This window comes from Micropterus salmoides, unplaced genomic scaffold (assembly GCF_014851395.1).
Source record: "Micropterus salmoides isolate LMB-PRFRI ecotype aquatic unplaced genomic scaffold, ASM1485139v1 Ms_hic_scaffold_8, whole genome shotgun sequence".
In the NCBI taxonomy this organism is placed as follows: Eukaryota; Metazoa; Chordata; class Actinopteri; order Centrarchiformes; family Centrarchidae; genus Micropterus; species Micropterus salmoides.
This window is the reverse complement of record NW_024044570.1, coordinates 17,923,275-17,942,858: the sequence shown is the minus strand read 5'-3', so window position 1 is coordinate 17,942,858 and position 19,584 is coordinate 17,923,275. Positions and strand designations below refer to the sequence as shown.

Sequence of the window (19,584 nt, the reverse complement as noted above, 5' to 3'; positions counted from 1 at the left end):
GACTAGAGCAACTGTTTAAAATCAGATTAAAATCCTAATAGTGGAAATAGCATAATTAACAAGACCTTTTTTCTATTAAATGGAATGAAACAATAAAAACAAATTGAATCTTTTTTTAATCTTATATGATGACATAGTATTTAATACTATCAACATACATGTGCATGTTTATCCACAACCATGTAAGACAAAAAATTGTCTGTGTTAGATGTGTCACTTACAAAGACAGTGGATGTCTACAAGCTTATGATAATATATTACTTAAAGATTCATTACTCCAGCCTATGTTTACTGCAAAAATACACTGATTTCTGATAGCTTGCCCTATGCATCATGGGCTGTTGAGTTCTGCTCTCATATTGGCACTTAGCCACATTTGTGTCTTTAAATACTAATAAAACAGTTACTTATGAAGGCAAATATTTTGGACTGAAGCTGCAAGTTGTATATACTAATATGCTTACACTAATAGAACAGTGGTGGAAGAAGTACTCCGATCTTTAAGTTATAATATCTAGGATCTAGGTATGAGTAGCAATACTGCAATGCAAGGTTTTCTGTAAGTAAAAGTGTGCATTCAAATTTTTACTTTAGTAAAATTATATAAGTACTAGCCACAAAATGTACTTAAAGTAAAAGTAAATGTACTTGTTGCGCAAAATGGGCCCATTCTGAAAGTTATATTATTGTATATTTTGTATTATTCTATTACTGCTGATTGATTAAATGTTAAGCAGCATGTTAATGTTGTATCTCATCAAGGTGGGGCTAATTTCCACTTCTTTATATGCTGACCTACTGTTGGGTTATTTAATCAATAGCAATGCATTATATTTTATAAACTGGTCATAGGTTTTGTAATCTGTAACTTACCTTAAATGTAACAGAGTAAAATGTACAGTATTTCTGTACAACTACAATTTACAGGACAACTGATAATATAAATGTTCCTGATAATTATCAAAATGTTGGATACAAAATCTTTACAGATTAAAAATGGAAATAACTTTTAGTAAATCCAATGGAAAGCACTGCTGTCCTACAATCCCAGAGGTTTAAATATAATCCATGTTTTCAGTACACACCAGGTCAACGGGTTCTGTAGTCTAAACCTTTTAAAATGTTATTTTCCACGATCAGCAGAGGGCAGTGACAACGTGCTGAGGCAGCGACACCTCGACAGTTCATGGTAACGTTAGGCTCAACAAAACAGGCAGGGGTGCCAGGTTTGCAAATTTACCACAGAGATACATTAAGCTCGTTTATTATCTGTAACGTTAATCTATGAAAGCCTCTAACTCTAGTTAAATGACATACTTTGGAGAGCAATGCATTTTATCATCTTCGTTTGAATCGTTTCAACATGTGAGACACTGAAACGAAGTAAGTTAATATTTTAGATGAAGTTAACGTTAACTTATAGTATAAAGACGTTGCCTCGCAAAATGAGGCAACGGGGTAAACATTATAATTCGGATGGTGAAAACAACGCATCAAAATAACACCGTTTTGTCTTTCTTTTGCGATGTTTGCTGAGGGATAAAAGGTAGGAAGTTCAGATAACGTTACGAACCCGCAGGAGACATAACTGGCAACTACACAAAAATGTCGATACCGCTAGCTGGAGAGCTGACGGTATGCTCTGTTAGTTAGCTTGCGGTGTTAAAAAACAACCGTCTTCAGCCGCTAAATTATCATTCCTAAGACTAATAACGGAGAAGCCGGGTAGTTAAATCAGCAGATACGGACTTTATATTTTACGATGACCAACGGAATTGCTGTCCTAACGTTACGTTGTAGTTGACAACTGGCTTCAATTTATGGATTAATGCCGGGTCAACATTAGCTTGTGTTCTGCTGTGGCTAAGGGAGCTAACTATCGCCCATACGCTAGCGTGAGTAACGTCGGTTCGCAGGAGAGCTTTCTGACTCGGAGGAAGGAAGGGAGGAAATTGATAAGTAGCAGGAACACTGCGCACCGCTGCTTATGCAAAGCTAGCACACGTTTTGGACTCCAGAGTTCACACACTGTGACGCATTTAGATAAAGTTACTATCTGTCAACCCAGTGTGACATTTAACACTATTTGGTTAACGTTAATAAGATGTGCTGTTAGTTGGTGTTGCTATCTGTCAACAAACACCGTCCTTTTGGCTAGCTGTACGGCGGACGAGAGCTACTACGCTAGCCACAAACTTTTAAAGAAGTTCTGTAAGTCACGTTCACCTATCTGACTGGCTTACTAAACCGGTGTTTTCAACGTTTCACCGTCGGACTCTTCAACACCGAGCCGCTCTAGGACCAGGAGAAACTTAACGTTATGGCATCGGATGTGATTGGGAGTGAAGCAGTGCTGAAGGGTGTAAGCGATATGAATCTGAACAATAGCAGCCAAGATATTGTCACACCCAGGAGGACGCTTGACGAGCTGGGGAACAGACAGACTTCTACTCCTTCGTCTTCTGGGGTGTCGGGAGAAGGTGAAGAGGAGGAATTGGACGAATTACAAAGTAGCACAGCTTCCACAGTTGAAAATGGCGAAGAGGCATCCCAAGAGAGTCTAACCAAAACAAGAGGTAACGTTACGCCACAGGAAAGGCCAACTCCAGGCGACGAGCAGAAACAGCCGGGAGCAAAAAGTTCTACCCCAGTGAGCCTTCCCCAGCCACGCTCACCCCCTGGACCTATTGGAAGGTCTGTAACTGTACATTTGTTTGTTTGACCTACATTTTGGAAACTTAAAAAAATATGAGCTATATTCTTGTATCAGCGCTCCATTACATGAAAGCTGTTCTCCCAGACTCCAGCACCTGAGTCAGATGACCGCCTCTGTTCAAGTGTCTGCCAGCGAATGTTTTCCAGTGTACTGGATCAGACCTGCGAATCTCTTGCATGGTTGCCAATACCACTGCTAAATGCTATTAATTGCTGTGGTTAGCTCCTCAAATGAAGCCATACTCTCACAGGCAAAACTTAACTGTTTAACCCAGAACACAAAAAGGAAAACAAGTGATTAATAATACCAACAGACAGGGACATACCCTTTCCAAACCTTTATGCATTCACTTATTTATAGCCTGGAAAGAAAAGCAAGTCAGGTAGACGCTAGACTGAGGCTGGTATGACACTGATTTCCTGAACATTGTAGAGGAGGTAATATGAATATCTGTACACTATTATTTTTTCAGCTGTGGACAAAACAGTAGGATCATATTTCATTATAATGTAATCCAGTACAACAGCACCACAGACAAGGATGTCAAAAAGTAACACAGTTGAATCAATACTTCTCTGGCACAATCTAAAGAAAAATGTGAAACTTTAAGCTTCAGAAATGTAGTATTTTGCTGGGCTATTTTTTTAGACTGTATACTATTGTACAGGTGTAACAGTCTTTGTCTCAAACCACTGTAGGTTATGGTAAGCAAAATATGTGAACAGCTGTGCAGCAAGATATACACAGAGCATCATTTGGCTGAACTTTGACAAACATATGACCTTGTGACCCATCACCAACAACAGTGGATCCTTCATTACAAGTATTTGCAACTTACTGTATGCTCAAGATTGTTAGTAATCAGGATATGAAAGGGCTAACAGCTGGACAGCAACACTAGTTGACACATTCTATTTAACCACAAGGAGATGACATTTCAGGATGTTCTCTCGCATCTATCAGGGTAAGGTGCTGCTATGAATTGTGCCTCTACCTTTTTAATCTTCATATCGAATAACCAGCAGTTTTATTGACAGAAGCCAGAAAGCCAAATTAGCCACTCTTTTTCTGACACTGACAGATTTGCATATTCTTATAAGAAGTATAGCTATATGAGAACTAAATTCAAATTTAGTAAAGTAATGGTTCCCCATCATTAATAACAAATAATATTCCTGTCAGATTTGATGAAATCATGGCCATGAAAAATTACTTCTCATCAAACGTTTGGTCAGCACTTCTTTCTTTTTATATAGATTTACCTTTGTCTTAACTTAAAAAAAAAGTTATACAGAATGTATTAGGGTGTATGTACACTGTCTTGGGGAAAGAAGTATCAGCATAGTCAAAATCAGTTATTTCAAAACCATCACCACCAGTGGCTTATTGTTATTATAGTTTTTGAACTGTTTTCTTTTCCATTTGACTCACTAATGTGGCCGATTCCACTTTCATGCACCTTGGTCTCTGGTGCTCTTTGATTGCTAGGATTTCTTTTCAGGAAACCACATTCCTTTGGCACTTCTACCTCTCTTAGTTGGATTTCAGATGTAATGTGGGGATTAGTACTATACATAAGCAAACTGATACATTGTGAAATGTTGAGAACCAAATGCCCAGATTGTTTTTGCGTCTGGGAGCACAAATACAGTCATGTATGTGATTAATGCTTCAGAAGGAGCTCTGTGCAGCAAAGACACAGATACCATGATCAGCATTAGTGACTAGCCCTATGGTTTATAAGCTAAGCCCTGGTTGGTTTATAAGCTAAGCTAAACACAAGCTTGTGAGCTTTTCAAGAAGGCAGTGATCTGATTATGTGGCCAGTTGCAGGCTGAAACTCTTGAGGCGGTTCTTGATCAACATGCATGGCTGTGAATTGTGGATTGATTAGCACTGTGACAGAGCATCAGCCAAGGAGCTGGAACTATGGAGGGGAGATGGTTATTTTCTTTTCATATCAAAGTATTTGGTTTGTTTAAAAAAGGCAATAAGCCCATGTGATAGTAAAGAGGCACATACCGATTGGCATATAGGCACCATACACAAGGTTTTCTCTCACTAACAGCGTGTAATGCTATGGTGATAAGTAACAGGCGGGGTTGACCACAGCACATGGAAAGCCGTTATTACCCTCTATTATATAGTAAGCAATGGAAGTTTAAGGTTCATCCTAAAGCCAAAAGGACCATTTCCCCCCCAAATTTGACAATACATGACACACAATTTCTTACCAACTGTTACAACAAATCTTTTTAGACAGATACTTCTGCTTAACCCCCCTCTATTGCTCTACATCTTGTAAAGGTTAAGACTGTCAGTAGAGGCTGCTGTTGGCCTACCAGAGGGAAGGTATTATGAACCTTACACATGAGTAGAGCCTTTATTTATATATATATATATATATATATATATATATGGCGTTTTTATTCTTATTTAAAAGTGTAACCCTTCTCCATTGAAACCTTTAAAATCAAATGAACTTGTTTTATGTATTTTATAACTTTTCTTATAAATCTCATATAGATCTTTTTCTATTATTGTGTATTTTTTTCTCAACATAACCTAGGCTGTTCATAACATAATCCTCATCCTCTTAAGTCAAGTGTACCTGCTGTCTTGTAGTGTTCCATCACTGTAACTGTCCATATCCAATGACTTTGTGGAGGTTTTAGTTGCTGACATACTAATCCATCCTACTAGCAATTAAAGATCATTAAACATAAAAGATGGCGTGACCTTTTTGTGATTTTATTACCAGCCTGGAGCGCCAAGAGTCAGTCGCCACAACAGAAGCCCGACTAAGAATGGAAGGAGTTGAACTGAAGGAAGAGTGGCAGGATGAGGACTTTCCACGGTATTGTCACTCCTAATGTTCATGTATTACCACGTAAATCATGGTTAACAGCTTTGTATCAAATGTTTTGGGTTTTAAAAGTCACATGAACCATAACCCCACTGAAGGTGTGAATTCCTCCTGTTTGATTATCAGGCCCCTACCAGAGGAAGAGGAGCTTGAAGATGAGCTTTTTGCAGGACCATCTGAAGAGGGAGACCCTGGTAATGAAAACAGAATAGTATACGGTGCATTGCCACAGCGACCCAGGAGAATATTAAAGTGCATGTTCACATTTTTCAAGTCTTATCTTAAAACTCACATGCCCATGTACGTTGAGAGAGTTTTTGGCTGCTGTAATCATTCCTGTTCATTCTTGTTTGTGCAAGAATGCATTCTGAAAGTTCAGCCCAATCTAATTTGAGGCCCCAGCAGCAGCCTTTAAAAACCAAAGGGTGTCTTCAAGTGTAGTCTTTTTAGTATAAAATCCTCTCTAATAGTGTTTTGTTTGCAGAGGTGAAGTGGAGGGACAGTAATACACAGAGGGATTTTGGTTAATAAAATATTGTTCACAATGGAAGATACCACTTGATTGTGTAAACTAATGCAGCCTCTTATTTGCCTTGCCTGAACTTCAGAGTGCAGGTTTTGCACAATAAAGGACTCTGGAAGCACTAGGAAAATATATCTTCATTGCATGTGAGTATTCTTTAATTGTTCTTACAAAACCCATGAACAATGATGATTTGACATCTACCATAGGTTATGAAATGAACCATGGCAAGAAGGCAAAGAAGAAGCTTGCAGCTCCGGACATCAGCCTTACACTTGACCGCAGTGAAGGTTCTCTCCTCTCTGATGAGCTGGATGAGAGTACAGAGTTGGACCTTGATGATATAGACACACCTTCAGACAACAGCAATGAGTTTGAATGGGAAGGTAAGAACTTAATATTACGCAATGACAACAATAATGCTTTAGTAGTGGTCTGTATGCCCCCCCCCCCCCCCCCCCCCCGCGGAGTTTAACCATCATAGTGTGAAACAGTTTTACTGACACCTCTACTATGTATTAATTCTGTAAATGTTAATTGCTGTGAAAACATGCACAACAACTGGGTTAGGGGAGCAACTGATTCAAAAGCTGTTGCTTTTGCCTCCATTGTGTAAAATGGCATTGGCTGTGTGGAATCCAAAAAATTATAACCATATATGATCCGAAACATGAATTCTGTGATCGTTTGCACCCCTAGTATCTTTTTACCTTTTTTGTTCCGCTTTGTTTTGTTAATACTGAAAGTTCAGTCAAGTTTAGATTGACTTGATGAGGTGGGAGATGCAAAGATACTTTAAATTAAACCCAGATGAAGTCCACTATGGTGTATTTTATTTATGAAAAGATTTTCCCTCCTTGGGTTTATTCGTTGGCTTGTAACACATACAATTGTGTTATCAGACCGGTCTTTTATGTCCTGGTTTCTTGGATCCATGGGCCTTTTCCTTCCTTCATTTTACAGGTTTGGGTTGGCAGCTGAGTGCCTTAAGTGAAGTTAAAATGTACTTTGTTTTTGTTTCCACACTGCTGCTTTCCTCTATTTCACTTGGAAGAATTGTTTCCATTCTCTGCCTGGAAACAGGCTGCAGGGCAGCAGCAGGTTTCTCTCTTCCTTGTGGTAAGGTCTCTTGGACAGCCCCCTTTTTTTTTTTTTTTTTCTGCCATCCATGAGTCAATCAATTCCTATTGTCCAGATTATGTTCTGTCTTCAGCTATTCAAACAAATCATGGGGAAGTTTCATGTTTCATACCCTTCATTTTTGGTGTGTGTTATGTGCATGTCATTTTTCCTTTCATTGAAATTTTGTTGTGTTTCAGGAAACAATACATTTTAACATTTGCTAGCATGCGCTGTTTGTTTATTAGTCTTTGGGTGTGTCATATTTCACAAGATATCACACATCACAAGACATTTCACAATAAATGAATACATTAAAGCATGATACAAATGTGCACCTAATTAATTGTAGTCTTTTAATTACATAACATTTGGGATTTTAAAACAAGAATCTCACATTGTGTGCTTTTGATTCATTTGGTAGATAATTTCATAAATGATGAGCCAGTTATTTTCAGGCAAAATTTATATATGTGGTCATACAGTGCCCTAAAGAAGAAACCCAGATGTGTGTGTGTGTGTGTGTGTGTGTGTGTGTGTGTATGTATGTATATGATTAGCCACTCACGGAAAGATCCTCATCAAAGTGTGTTGGTGTGATTTGGTTTCACTATTATCCGCTTAAATTTGATTATGCTTGTTGCATGCTTGAAATACATTATCATTTTAAAACTTTGCTTGATGTCTGCATGATATGCAGCTATACATTATGTGCGTCATGCATATGTGCCACAACAAAAGATGCACAGAAGTCCTCAGGGACTTCAGTTGGGTGTCGGCCCTTTGAATGGTAGTGGTTGGTCATCACATTTATTTCCATTTATTTTACTGTGACATGACAAGAGTGCAATAGCAGGGTTTCCCCCCGCAAAAAAGGATGACCTCAAGTGAAAGGGAGACATGGATGTAAGATGTGACTGTTGGTGTTGATTCGAAAAAGGAAAGCATGCCATCTAAAAGAGAAAAGCAAAAAAAGAAATGTTATTGTCATATCTGTTGATGAAAATGCATGCAATTGATAATTTTTATTATAAATTGAGTGATCTAAACATTACATAAATGATTTGATCAAAGTAAATCAGAATTGATTACATCAGACAGGCCTCACATGCAGCGGGTGTAGTATCCAAGCTGAGGGTTTAAAATGCCTCTTCTCCTTTAGACGACCTACCCAAGCCGAAAACCACAGAGCTACTACAGAAGGGTGTGGAGTCAGTTCAGGAGTACTCTGCCTCGGAGGAGAGGGAGGAAGGGCGACGCTGGAGGGCGTTTCGGTTCGGAGACCAGGAACACAGAGTGGACATGAAGGCCATCGAACCTTACAAGAGAGTTATCAGCCATGGAGGTCAGTGGCATACATGGTGAAATTAGGCACACACATACAGTATGTGCAGTAATTCTATGTATGTCTATGTTCCTTTTAATTTACAAGATGAACAAGCAGTATTACATTTGTGTTTGACATCATCGTCTGTGTTAAAAATTATTTTTTGGCTTTTCATTGCAGGTTACTATGGAGACGGTTTAAATGCCATCATTGTGTTTGCTGTGTGCTTTATGCCTGAGAGCAATCAACCAAATTACAGATACATCATGGACAATTTATTCAAGTGAGTAATTATTTGAAGTCCTCAAGCCTTGTGAGCGAACATTTGAGAACCAGCACTAATGGAATTTTCCCGTCGCAGGTACGTCATCGGCACACTGGAGCTTTTGGTTGCTGAGAACTATATGATTGTGTATTTGAATGGTGCGACCTCTCGGAAAAAGATGCCAACTGTTGGCTGGCTCAGAAAGTGTTATCAGCAGATTGATAGGAGGTGAGTCTGAAGTAGTAGCGTTTACAGCTGTGCAGAGGTGTTGGCCCAATCACAAGAACAGCAGCATCATCATACACTACCCTCCCCCCTCCCCCCCTTTTTTCTAGTTTGTATTGAAATATAAGTAGTCCAAGTCCAGTGAAAAACCTTAAATGGTACAAAAGTAAGCAGCAAACTGCCAGAGTTAAAAACAACATTTACATCACCAAAACAGATATTTTCAGTGAGATAAAATGAACAGTTAAAAGGAATTTTGTTGACCAACTGGTCTATCTTCCTTCATTAATTTTCTTTGTAGTCACAATATTGTAAAAATAAAGCTTCTAAAGGAGCATTAACACAGGCTGTGCCAAGGTGTTTACAAATTGGGACAGCTGTAGAAATTTGTTTTGGATCAACTTTTAAGGCTTCATTTACTTCCATTGCTGCAGAATAACCCAAGAAGGAAAAGACAAAGTGTAGGTCAGCAAAACTGAGGAATAATGTTCATTTCAGTTATTAACAATTTTCAGGGATCCAGTAATGAATTCAAGTCCTTAATTTAATGATATGTGATTATTATTGATAGCTTCTCTCACTCTTTTTGTATAGGTTAAGGAAGAACTTGAAATCTTTGATAATTGTCCATCCCTCTTGGTTTATTCGCACCTTGCTGGCTCTCACAAAACCTTTCATAAGGTAACTTTAATGTTTGAAGTTTTAACATGATCAGAGTAATAAATAGTTTAGGTAACCTCCCGTTTCTTTTCACAGCTCCAAATTTAGTCAGAAAATAAAGTACGTGTACAGCTTGATAGACCTGGCAGAATTGGTTCCAATGGAGTATGTGTCCATACCAGATTGTATCAAACAGTAAGTATGCTCCACACGAACACATCAGCACTTTTCGAGCTCTTTAAAACTCTACAAAAGTCCTGTCAAAAGACCAAATAGTGTGGGGTCTGCAAGTTAATAAATAGAAATCCAAGGCCGTAACAGAAATGTAGTGGTTTGGCCCTCTGATTTTATACCTAAGTGTTGAAAATGATTTGTTGTTAAATGCTAACACTTGAGTAAGCATTCATTTACAGCAGTCGTTTACATATCGGGGTGGTTCCTGGTTGAGGCTAGATTCAGTCTTGTTTTGTTTCCAAATGAAATGGACCTGGAGATGGCATATTTTACAGCTGCAACTGGTGTGCAGTGGAGCAGTACATGGCTGCTCACTTGAATAAGTTAATAATGACCACATCAGTATAGACCACCTTCCATTTCTTCCCTTCTACAGAATTCATTCTATCCTCACAAAACTTGGTACAAAACATAATTAAATGATTCCTAAAAAAAGTTATTTCTTTTGATGCCTTGATGTTTTTTTTTCCTCTCCAAATTCTAGTAACGTTTTATGCAGTATAATGTCGGACTGATCCTGCAAAATGTGATTGCATTTCAGCTGTAGGTGGTGCTACAGCAACATTCTGCTTTTCCTGTGTAGCCTTAATGGGTGTTATGCACTATCTGAGTTATTTTAACATTTCACCAAGTGTCAACATTATATGCAAAATGATATGCATAACCATTGAGCGAGCTCATGCTGAGAAATTGCTCATGCTGTATTTTCCCTTGATGTGACTTAACCTGAGGCGTGCCTTGTATCCTCGTGGCATTAGAAAAGACGTCAGCACATATACTCATCTTATCAAATGTTTTTTCTCTTTTGGATGTTTGGTTGCTGTTGGCTGTGTATTTCTCCTTTCCTTAACTCCATTTCCCTACCCCTTCTAAAGGTTTGACGACGAAAAAAATAGGAAAAGCCGTAAAAGGTATATGCACTTTCACCCAGGATCAGTCTCAGCATTTATTTATTTTATTTTTTGCATTTCACAAAACTAACAACGAAATGATCTGTTGGCTTTCAGAAATGCACCAATACACCTCAACCTGTCCGCGTTTTTGTAGTTTGATGATTTGCTGTTTTCTTCTGGCCAAAATCGACAACTTTCCTCCCCAATGTCCTACTTTTTCCTCTCAGTAGATTTAGTTCCTAAAGAGCAGGCTGAGAAGCTGTTTGATTGGTTTCCAAAAATAGGTGGCCTGGTGCTTGTTTAACCAACTATATCTCATTTCTGAGCCAATTCTGTTCAGTTAATCTCAAAGCTAATTCATGTGAGTTGTGTTCTTTATTTATTGCCTCAAAATAATTACAGCTATCTGTATGTGGTTTTAAACATACCATGTACGTTTGTAGCCTTAAGAATCTTATCCTTTTTACAAAATACTGTCTTCATTGTGATGCTGAAAAGAATTGATTTATTTCAAGAACATGTTAGAATAGATTTGGCGTAGCTGATTGCATTGCTGCTTTCTGATATTAAAGTTGGGGCATCAAGTAGCACTTACTTGCATGTGTCTCTTAAAAAACAGGTTTAGAATTTGAGGTGTTTGACATTTGGTAAGTTTGTTCATTCTTTTACGACTGAATGGGGTGGAACTGCAGGGAAGCAGATTGTCTTTGTCACTGTGGTGTGTGGTTGCACTGTAACCATGTCCTCGCATGGTTCGCTGCAGTAACTCAAACTTACTGACTGAGCACCCGGCTTGTCCTCTCTCACAGCTCTTTGCATGACTCACTGCATACCCACTCCCTGCTGATGTTTTGTAATTGCCACAAACCTTTGTCAGCCTTCCTCATGCACACAGAAATATTCTGCTCATTACTTATAAGTAATGTGCTCAGTTGCTGAGATGGTTCATTTGCAGATACATTATCTCACAAAAGTGAGTACACCTCACATTTTTGTAAATATTTGATTATATCTTTTTATGTGACAACACTGAAGAAATGCCACTTTGCTACAATGTAAAGTAGTGAGTGTACAGTGTAAATTTGCTGTCCCCTCAAAATCATCACACAGCTGTTAATGTCTAAACCGCTGGCATCAAAAGTGAGTACACCCCTAAGTGAAAATATCCAAATTAGGCCCAAAGTGACATATTTTGTGTGGCCTCCATTATTTTCCAGCACTGCCTTAATCCTCTTGGCATGGAGTTCAACAGAGCTTCACAGGTTGCCACTGGAGTCCTCTTCCACTCCTCCATAGCAACGTCACGGAGCTGGTGGATGTTAGAGACCTCCACCTTCCGTTTGAGGATGCCCCACAGATGCTCAACAGGGTTTAGGTCTGGAGACATGCTTGGCCAGTCCGTCACCTTTACCCTCAGCTTCTTTAGCAAGGCAGTGGTCGTCTTGGAGGTGTGTTTGGGGTCGTTATGTTGGAATACTACCCTGCGGCCTAGTCTCCGATGGGAGGGGATCATGCTCTGCTTCAGTATGTCACAGTAGATGTTGGCATTCATGTTTTCCTCAATGAACTGTAGCTCCCCAGTACCGGCAGCACTCATGCAGCCCCAGACCATGACACTCCCACCACCATGCCTGACTGTAGGCAAGACACACTTGTCTTTGTGCTCCTCACCTGGTTGCTGCCACACACGCTTGACACCATCTGAACCAAATAAGTTTATCTTGGTCTCATCAGGACACGGTTCCAGTAATCCATGTCTTTAGTCTGCTTGTCTTCAGCAAACTGTTTGCGGGCTTTCTTGTGCATCAACTTTAGAAGAGGCTTCCTTCTGGGACGACAGCCATGCAGACCAATATGCAGGGTGAGCTGTGTGGTCTGAGCACTGACAGGCTGACCCCCACCCCTTCAACCTCTGCAGCGATGCTGGCAGCACTCGTAAGTCTATTTCCCCAAGGCAACCACTGGAGATGACGCTGAGCACGTGCACTCAGCTTCTTTGTTCGACCATGGCGAGGCCTGTTCTGATTGGAACCTATGCTGTTGAACTGCTGTATGGTCTTGGCCACCATGCTGCAGCTCTGTTTCAGGGTTTGGTAATCTTATAGCCTAGGCCATTATTATGTAGAGCAACCATTCTTTTTTTCAGATCCTCAGAGAGTTCTTTGCCATGAGGTGCCATGTTGAACTTCCAGTGACCAGTATGAGTGTGAGAGCGATAACACCAAATTTAACACACCTGTTCCCCATTCACACCTGAGACCTTGTAACACTAACAAGTCACAAGGATGTCACACAAGGAAAATGGCTTGTGGGGCCCAATTTAAACATTTTTACTTAGGGTGTACTCACTTTTGTTGCAGGCGGTTTAGACATTAATTGTTGTGTAATGTGTTGGTTTGAGGGGACAGCAAATTTACACTGTTATAGAAGCTGTACACTCACTACTTTACATTGTAGCAAAGTGGCATTTCTTCAGTGTTGTCACATGAAAAGATATAATCAAATATTTATGAAAATGTGAGGGGTGAGATACTGTATATCATAGGATGTTAGAACATTAGAAAAGTAATAATCACAGGGTTGTCCAAGAAGCTCTGTGTTGTGTATGGAACTCTGCCAAAATTAGTTGAGCATATGTTATTAGGTGCATAAGCTTCTAAATTGATTGACAGGCTTGCAAGACAAATGCACTCAAACCCTCACACATCGCCATCTTTCTGACAGTATCAACAAAAATTGCACATTTATGCACTGGTAACATGGCTACGGATTGTAATAGATTACTCAAGGCTTGGAAAAAATTCAAAGATTGCACATACTGTATATGAGTATTTATTGTATACGTCTATACCTTTATGCAGGGTGTGCTGCATATTGAAGCACACATTAGTGCATTTGTCTTATAAGGTTTCAAGGTAAGTAAGAACCTCCATTATACAACAGATATTGATGGTTTGTGTCACACAAATATTTTAAGTACTTAATATTTAGTGTGAATTATAACAGACCAAATTAGGTATTAATTTGTATGGTGGAGATTGGTTTGGTAAGTAAAAATGATTTTCCTCTGGCAAAGAATTTACTTTGCAGTGGTGTGATGGTACTTTCACATTTCAGGATGTGATCAAATGAAAAGCGTGTTTATGGACAGTGTGTTGGCCCTTTTAGATGACACACCATCCCAGTCACATGGATGTCTGATGACTATTGAATCTGTCTGCAGAATCGACAAGGACATGCACGGTAAAGTGGAGATCGCAACTGCTGCCATACCGGAGTGACCCTGCTCGCACTGCAAGATGTGGAGGAGGAGCACAACAATCTAATGTATATGCTCTGGGCAACGTGACTGGAGACTTGGCTCTTTGCATCAGGAGAGTGCCTTTTTTGAAACTATGCTGCCTGTTACATTGTGGAACTTTTTACAGCTCAATCCTCTGCATTTTTCCACATTCTGTCTGAAACTTTTTAATCTTTTTTAGTTATTTACTACCGGTATATCATGTCACACTTAGCTTATTGGTGTTCCCTAGTTACTGTTGTATCTACACGTTATTTAAGGCACTCTGTTACAAATGGTTGATGCATGTTCTGCTTTATTACATTTAAATATATATTTATATTCAAAAGGTGACAATGGAGAGAAATTAATATATTTTTATGGTTGCTCTGATTTTAAACTGCATTTTAGGTGTCTGAGTGGCATTTCGTAGAACAAGTTCTGACAGCACCTTTTTCACTGTTCACTGCTGGCGTTCTCTGTTAAAATCCTGCCTGGGGAAAATAAAGTTTTATTTTTTGCCCCTCACTTGAATGTGCCCTCTGACTTGAGGGAGAACATGGTGACAGCAACAATTTGAAGTAAAGATGTATGTCTTAGTGTAACATTTCCTCCAAGTAAAGTCATGGATCCACATCATTGTTTTTTTTTTATATATATTTTTATTCCATCCGGTCCTGTTTTGCAGTTGTTACAAGACAGAGGTTTATGTTAGCACTGAAACTGTACAGTGACCAAATGAAGAGTATGTTAAGATTCAAATAACCAACATTTTTTTCCTCAGCTTTGCAGATCTCTTCCACTTAGAATCCACTAGATGGCACCACAAACACATGTCATTGAAATCATAAAAAATAAAAATAAAAAAAGACATGGCATAAGTTCCCCATCAATACCTTCGCAATAATATTAAAACGAGCAGATTATTAGCAGCAGATATTAAGTCATGACAAGATCTATAACAATATCTTGACATAAGATTAACAGCCACATAATTTAAAAAATATATACAATGTGGATCATATTTCAGAAATGACTTAATAGCAATAGAATATTTCAATACATTTCATCAGAAGATCCCTAATTTTTTATAATAAATTAATATGGTTTCTACAATATTATTTTACATTTCAAATGATTAGAAGCTTTACAAAATGGTGGCATATTAATCTGTTAATAACTGGCCGTTACCTAAAGCCTTGAAACGCAGAACTGACTCCAAACATCTAATAGCAGTGTCATCAACCTCGGGATCAAACTTATTTGCAAAGAGGTGGTGTTGTGTGAGGAGCCACTGGAGGTCGCCAGCACCGTACACGCAAACAGCTCTTCTGTAAGCCCCAGTGCAAGGATAGTACGGGGCTCCATTTTTCATTTCTCCTGCTAAATAGCTCCACTTTACCAAACGAGCAATGGCATTCATGTCTGACATGTCATACTTAATGTTGGCAGGCACTGATCCGGGAACAGAAGGCATCCTCGTTAGTGTGGCCCACAAGTGCTCATCTGGGCTGTATGTGTCCTTCTCCCACTCCAGAAATGTCTGAATCTCTCTGTCCTGCATGACATGTTTTACAAAGGCTCTTGTGACCACAAAGTAAGCATTTCCTTGGAACATGGGGCTGCTAATGGGTGGAGGACTTTTCCTCTCACTTGTCCTGATGACTGTGTTAGAGACATTGTGATGATACTGCCAGCGGCCTTTCTTGTAGTCATTGGTGACCTCAGACTCCATGCTGTTTCTCCCATTGAGGGCCTTCAGAGCCTGAACCATCTCTCCATTGGTTTTGATGGGAAAGTCTGTCCCGCAGGTGTTGAGCAGGTACCTCCACTGGACATGTGAGCTCAGCAGATCTTTCATGCAGTTCAAATCTGCCTGCACTCTGGACCATGAGGCATATACCACATTTTCTAATTTACTGGCTACAAACACATTAGGAAAGCAGGAGATAATTGCCTCCACAGCCTTCTGAAATTCTTTGGAGGATTTCTGGTCCACATGCACACAGTAGATGTTCTGAGGAGTGTAAATAGCTCGTAGAAGTCGCTCAAACATCTCAATCTTCTCATGAATCACCATGGAGTAGGCAATGGGAAAATCCCTCTCCTCTTCACTGAGCGGCACTGTCATGAAACCTCTCTTTTCAATGTAAGCTGGGCAGTCTTTTGTCACATTGAGGTAGAAGTCCTCAGATAGAAAATTGTGTCTTTTCCTGGATGCCAGAAGCACTTCCAATTCGTTCTTCTTGCTCTCTACATCCCCACTGATGATAGCCGAGCAGCCAGGCAGGTCAATAGAGAACTGCAGTGGTATTGTGTGATCAGATGATGACTGCCTGTCAAAAGGAGAGAGAGTTTGCTGAAGGACAAAATAAAGGAGCATACCCGTGAGGATGAGAGAGAGGGACCTCACCAACATCTGACCCTTCAACAACCATCCCAAAGCCATTTCCTTGCTCGAAGTCTGCTTGATGTGACTTTGGTGACCTTGTCTACTCTGCAGGTTACACTACAATGAGGAGAAGCTGTAGTTCTTCATTTAATAAAGGAGCACAAGCTGAATCATCCCCCTAAGTAGGTGTGTCAAATGAAGGCGTGGAAGGAATTCATTTTAAACACCTTCCTGGTTGGTCCTAAAGTAGGATCTGACTTGTTGCACAAGTCCTGGTGGATGTTTCAACATTTATGCTATGTACACACATACACATGCCTACAGACAACACCTTCACATGACAACAAAGGACTTGTTGATTGACAAGATTTTTTTTCTCTTCAGTGGCAGATATATGTCACTGTTGGAGGGAGACAATATTCAATTCAATTCAAAAGGGCTGTATTGGCATGGGAAATAGATGTTTAGCCCACATTGCCAATAGCAACTGTGACAGAAGAATTTTGATTTTCTATATGCACAATTTTTATTTATATATACACATTGTTTCTATTATAGTTTGTTATTTTTTATACTATATATAGGCTTCACAGGTGATTAAGTATTACATCTGTTTACACACAGTTACATAGTGGGGACTCTCTTTCCTTATGGGAGCCAACATTTTAGTGTGAAGAGTTGGTTTAAGGTAAGGTTAGGTTTAGGGTTAATAGTAGTTATGGTCTCCATGTCTGTGACATAGGCCTATTCTATAGATAAAGACATTGAAACAGTAGGAAAAGCAGCAGCATCATACTGAATAAAGTTTAAACAGTTAAACACATTTTAAAGTCTCACAACCACTGTCAATGCCGAATTGTAGTACTACACTAGACAAATCAAACACACCTTTGAGTCTTCAAATTGCACTCAAGACATCAAGTGGAGTGGTTAATTTGTATTTACAACAAATCATGCAGATTTTAATTTTTATACATGATAATTCAACTGTTTAATGTCAAGTAAAAAAAGAAAAAGTCATATACATATATGTATTTTCTCCCCACTGTTTACTCACAAATGCCTCATCTAAGAATGTGCATTATACAAGTACAGGCACTTTGTAAAATCAAACACCAGAACTCAAAAAGTAACATACCAAAGCAAATACAACTACATTCTCTTCTAAACATAAACTAAACTATTTACCTGTGAGTGTCCACAATGCAATGCTCAGTTACAGAGATTTAGATGTATCTAAGAGTGATTGAGACAAGTGCTCTCATCCACATCCTGGTCTACATCTGCGACCTGCTCATGGACAAAGCTGTAGCGCCGATATACTGATCCTCCTTTACTGGTGTACACCACATCCACCTCGTCTCCACTGTCCGGCTCGGGCACACCGTGGGGCATGTTCATGCTGGCGCTGCCACTGAGTTTCTCATAGCTCTGGCTCCAGCAAAGCCTCTTCCTGGCACGGGCCTTGACCAAGGCAAACACAGCCAGAGCCAACCCCAGTGCTAGCAGCAGGGCAATAGGCAAAGCGGCTGAGGTGTGCTTCAGAACTGTAGACGACATATTCAGGTCTGTTACCTGACCGTCTCCTGACTTGGGTTGGGGGGCCTCCACACACAATGCTAGAACAAAAAACTGCCATTAGTAGATAGTTGTATCCAAACAATCATATTTCTCTAGCAACTGTGACAGAAGAATTTTGATTTTCTATATGCACAATTTTTATTTATATATACACATTGTTTCTATTATAGTTTGTTATTTTTTATACTATATATATAGGCTTCACAGGTGATTAAGTATTACATCTGTTTACACACAGTTACATAGTGGGGACTCTCTTTCCTTATGGGAGCCAACATTTTAGTGTGAAGAGTTGGTTTAAGGTAAGGTTAGGTTTAGGGTTAATAGTAGTTATGGTCTCCATGTCTGTGACATAGGCCTATTCTATAGATAAAGACATTGAAACAGTAGGAAAAGCAGCAGCATCATACTGAATAAAGTTTAAACAGTTAAACACATTTTAAAGTCTCACAACCACTGTCAAGGTGCTGATCCTGGGACAGCCATACTGAGGGAACTGTCCACAGTACTCCGTATTAGACTCCTGCTCATTACTTAAACTGACAGAGTGCAGGATTTCATAATAAAAATGTCTGTATGAAGTCCACGCAACCCTGACTATTACACAACTGTACCGTGAAGACAGATAGAACAAACTTTCCCTTGCGTTGCTCACGCGGGCTCTGTGGCTGCTCTAACAACCTGTTAACATAGGCGCCGAAATGAAAAGCAAGAGGTTGCAGACGCGTTGCTCAGGTTGGCAGTGTAGGCAGCTCTCGGAAGGTAGGGTGATGGTATGCTGCTGCCAGAAACGCCGCTGAAAGAGCGCCATGCATGGTAATAAAGTAGTCTACAGTAATAGATCTGTGTTTATCTCACTTTCCCCCTGATGGTCTGAATAACTCACTAATGAGTCCGTTTTGTGTAACCAGGAAGCTACTGACTTAAACCTGACAAATAAATACACTTGGCAGATGAATGTGAGCTTGGACATCAGTGCTCAAGAGTGTGCTTTTTTTCAACAAAGTATTTATATATACTCAATTTGCAGCACAGTGTACTATGAGTGTAACTCACTGTATGCAGCCTACTGGGACAGGAACAGTGACGCTTCAGAACCTGTCTGGTTTTTAGGATTTCTTCCCTATCAAAGTAATTCAGGGAAAGTTGTCATCATCCAATGGTACACAGCAAAATTAACTGTTAATAGTTAATTCGACTAAATTAATTTTCCAAAATGTAGTCTAAACAAATATAAAACTCACGGGCTCACGTTGCTGCCCAATTGCCTAGGCGCCATCGCCTAATTCCATTTAATCTGGCAAAATAAAAACAATCAATGTTTCGTTACCGCGGTGAAGTTAGTTTTAAGTTGGATATTCGACAGACATTCACCCAGGATCCAGTGACGGCTTCTTACTCATTTCACCTTGTCTCTGCAGTATAAATGCGGTTATCTCACCTCCGATAGCTCGCTTTTAACCACCGGGGGTCAGCTTAGGGATCATCAATAAATTACAATTG

At 39.5% G+C, this 19,584-nt stretch overlaps 2 protein-coding genes across 5 annotated transcripts; one reads left to right on the top strand and one right to left on the bottom strand.

Moving 5' to 3' along the window:
• The first annotated feature begins 1,292 nt into the window (after nucleotides 1-1,292).
• bnip2 (BCL2 interacting protein 2) lies at nucleotides 1,293-14,744 on the top strand. 4 transcript variants are annotated; one of them, XM_038705104.1, is made up of 12 exons: nucleotides 1,294-2,694; nucleotides 5,478-5,573; nucleotides 5,709-5,776; nucleotides 6,315-6,491; nucleotides 8,387-8,569; nucleotides 8,732-8,834; nucleotides 8,913-9,044; nucleotides 9,636-9,722; nucleotides 9,798-9,896; nucleotides 10,811-10,846; nucleotides 11,448-11,475; nucleotides 14,052-14,744. In XM_038705104.1, the coding sequence occupies exons 1-11, from the start codon at nucleotides 2,321-2,323 to the stop codon at nucleotides 11,458-11,460; spliced, it is 1,368 nt and encodes a 455-aa protein (XP_038561032.1). In that variant the 5' UTR covers nucleotides 1,294-2,320; the 3' UTR covers nucleotides 11,461-11,475; nucleotides 14,052-14,744. The 4 variants fall into 4 exon arrangements, with proteins under 4 accessions (XP_038561030.1, XP_038561032.1, XP_038561033.1 ...); XM_038705102.1 differs by lacking the exon at nucleotides 11,448-11,475 and having other exon boundaries at nucleotides 1,293-2,694; XM_038705105.1 differs by lacking the exon at nucleotides 10,811-10,846.
• Nucleotides 14,745-15,273: 529 nt separating this feature from the next.
• On the bottom strand, nucleotides 15,274-18,060 carry LOC119893796 (beta-1,3-galactosyl-O-glycosyl-glycoprotein beta-1,6-N-acetylglucosaminyltransferase 3-like). The gene is made up of 2 exons (XM_038706131.1): nucleotides 17,782-18,060; nucleotides 15,274-16,467 (listed from the first exon to the last, which is right to left on the bottom strand). Exons 1-2 carry the CDS (start codon nucleotides 18,058-18,060, stop codon nucleotides 15,274-15,276), a joined length of 1,473 nt encoding a protein of 490 aa, XP_038562059.1.
• Nucleotides 18,061-19,584: the final 1,524 nt, after the last annotated feature.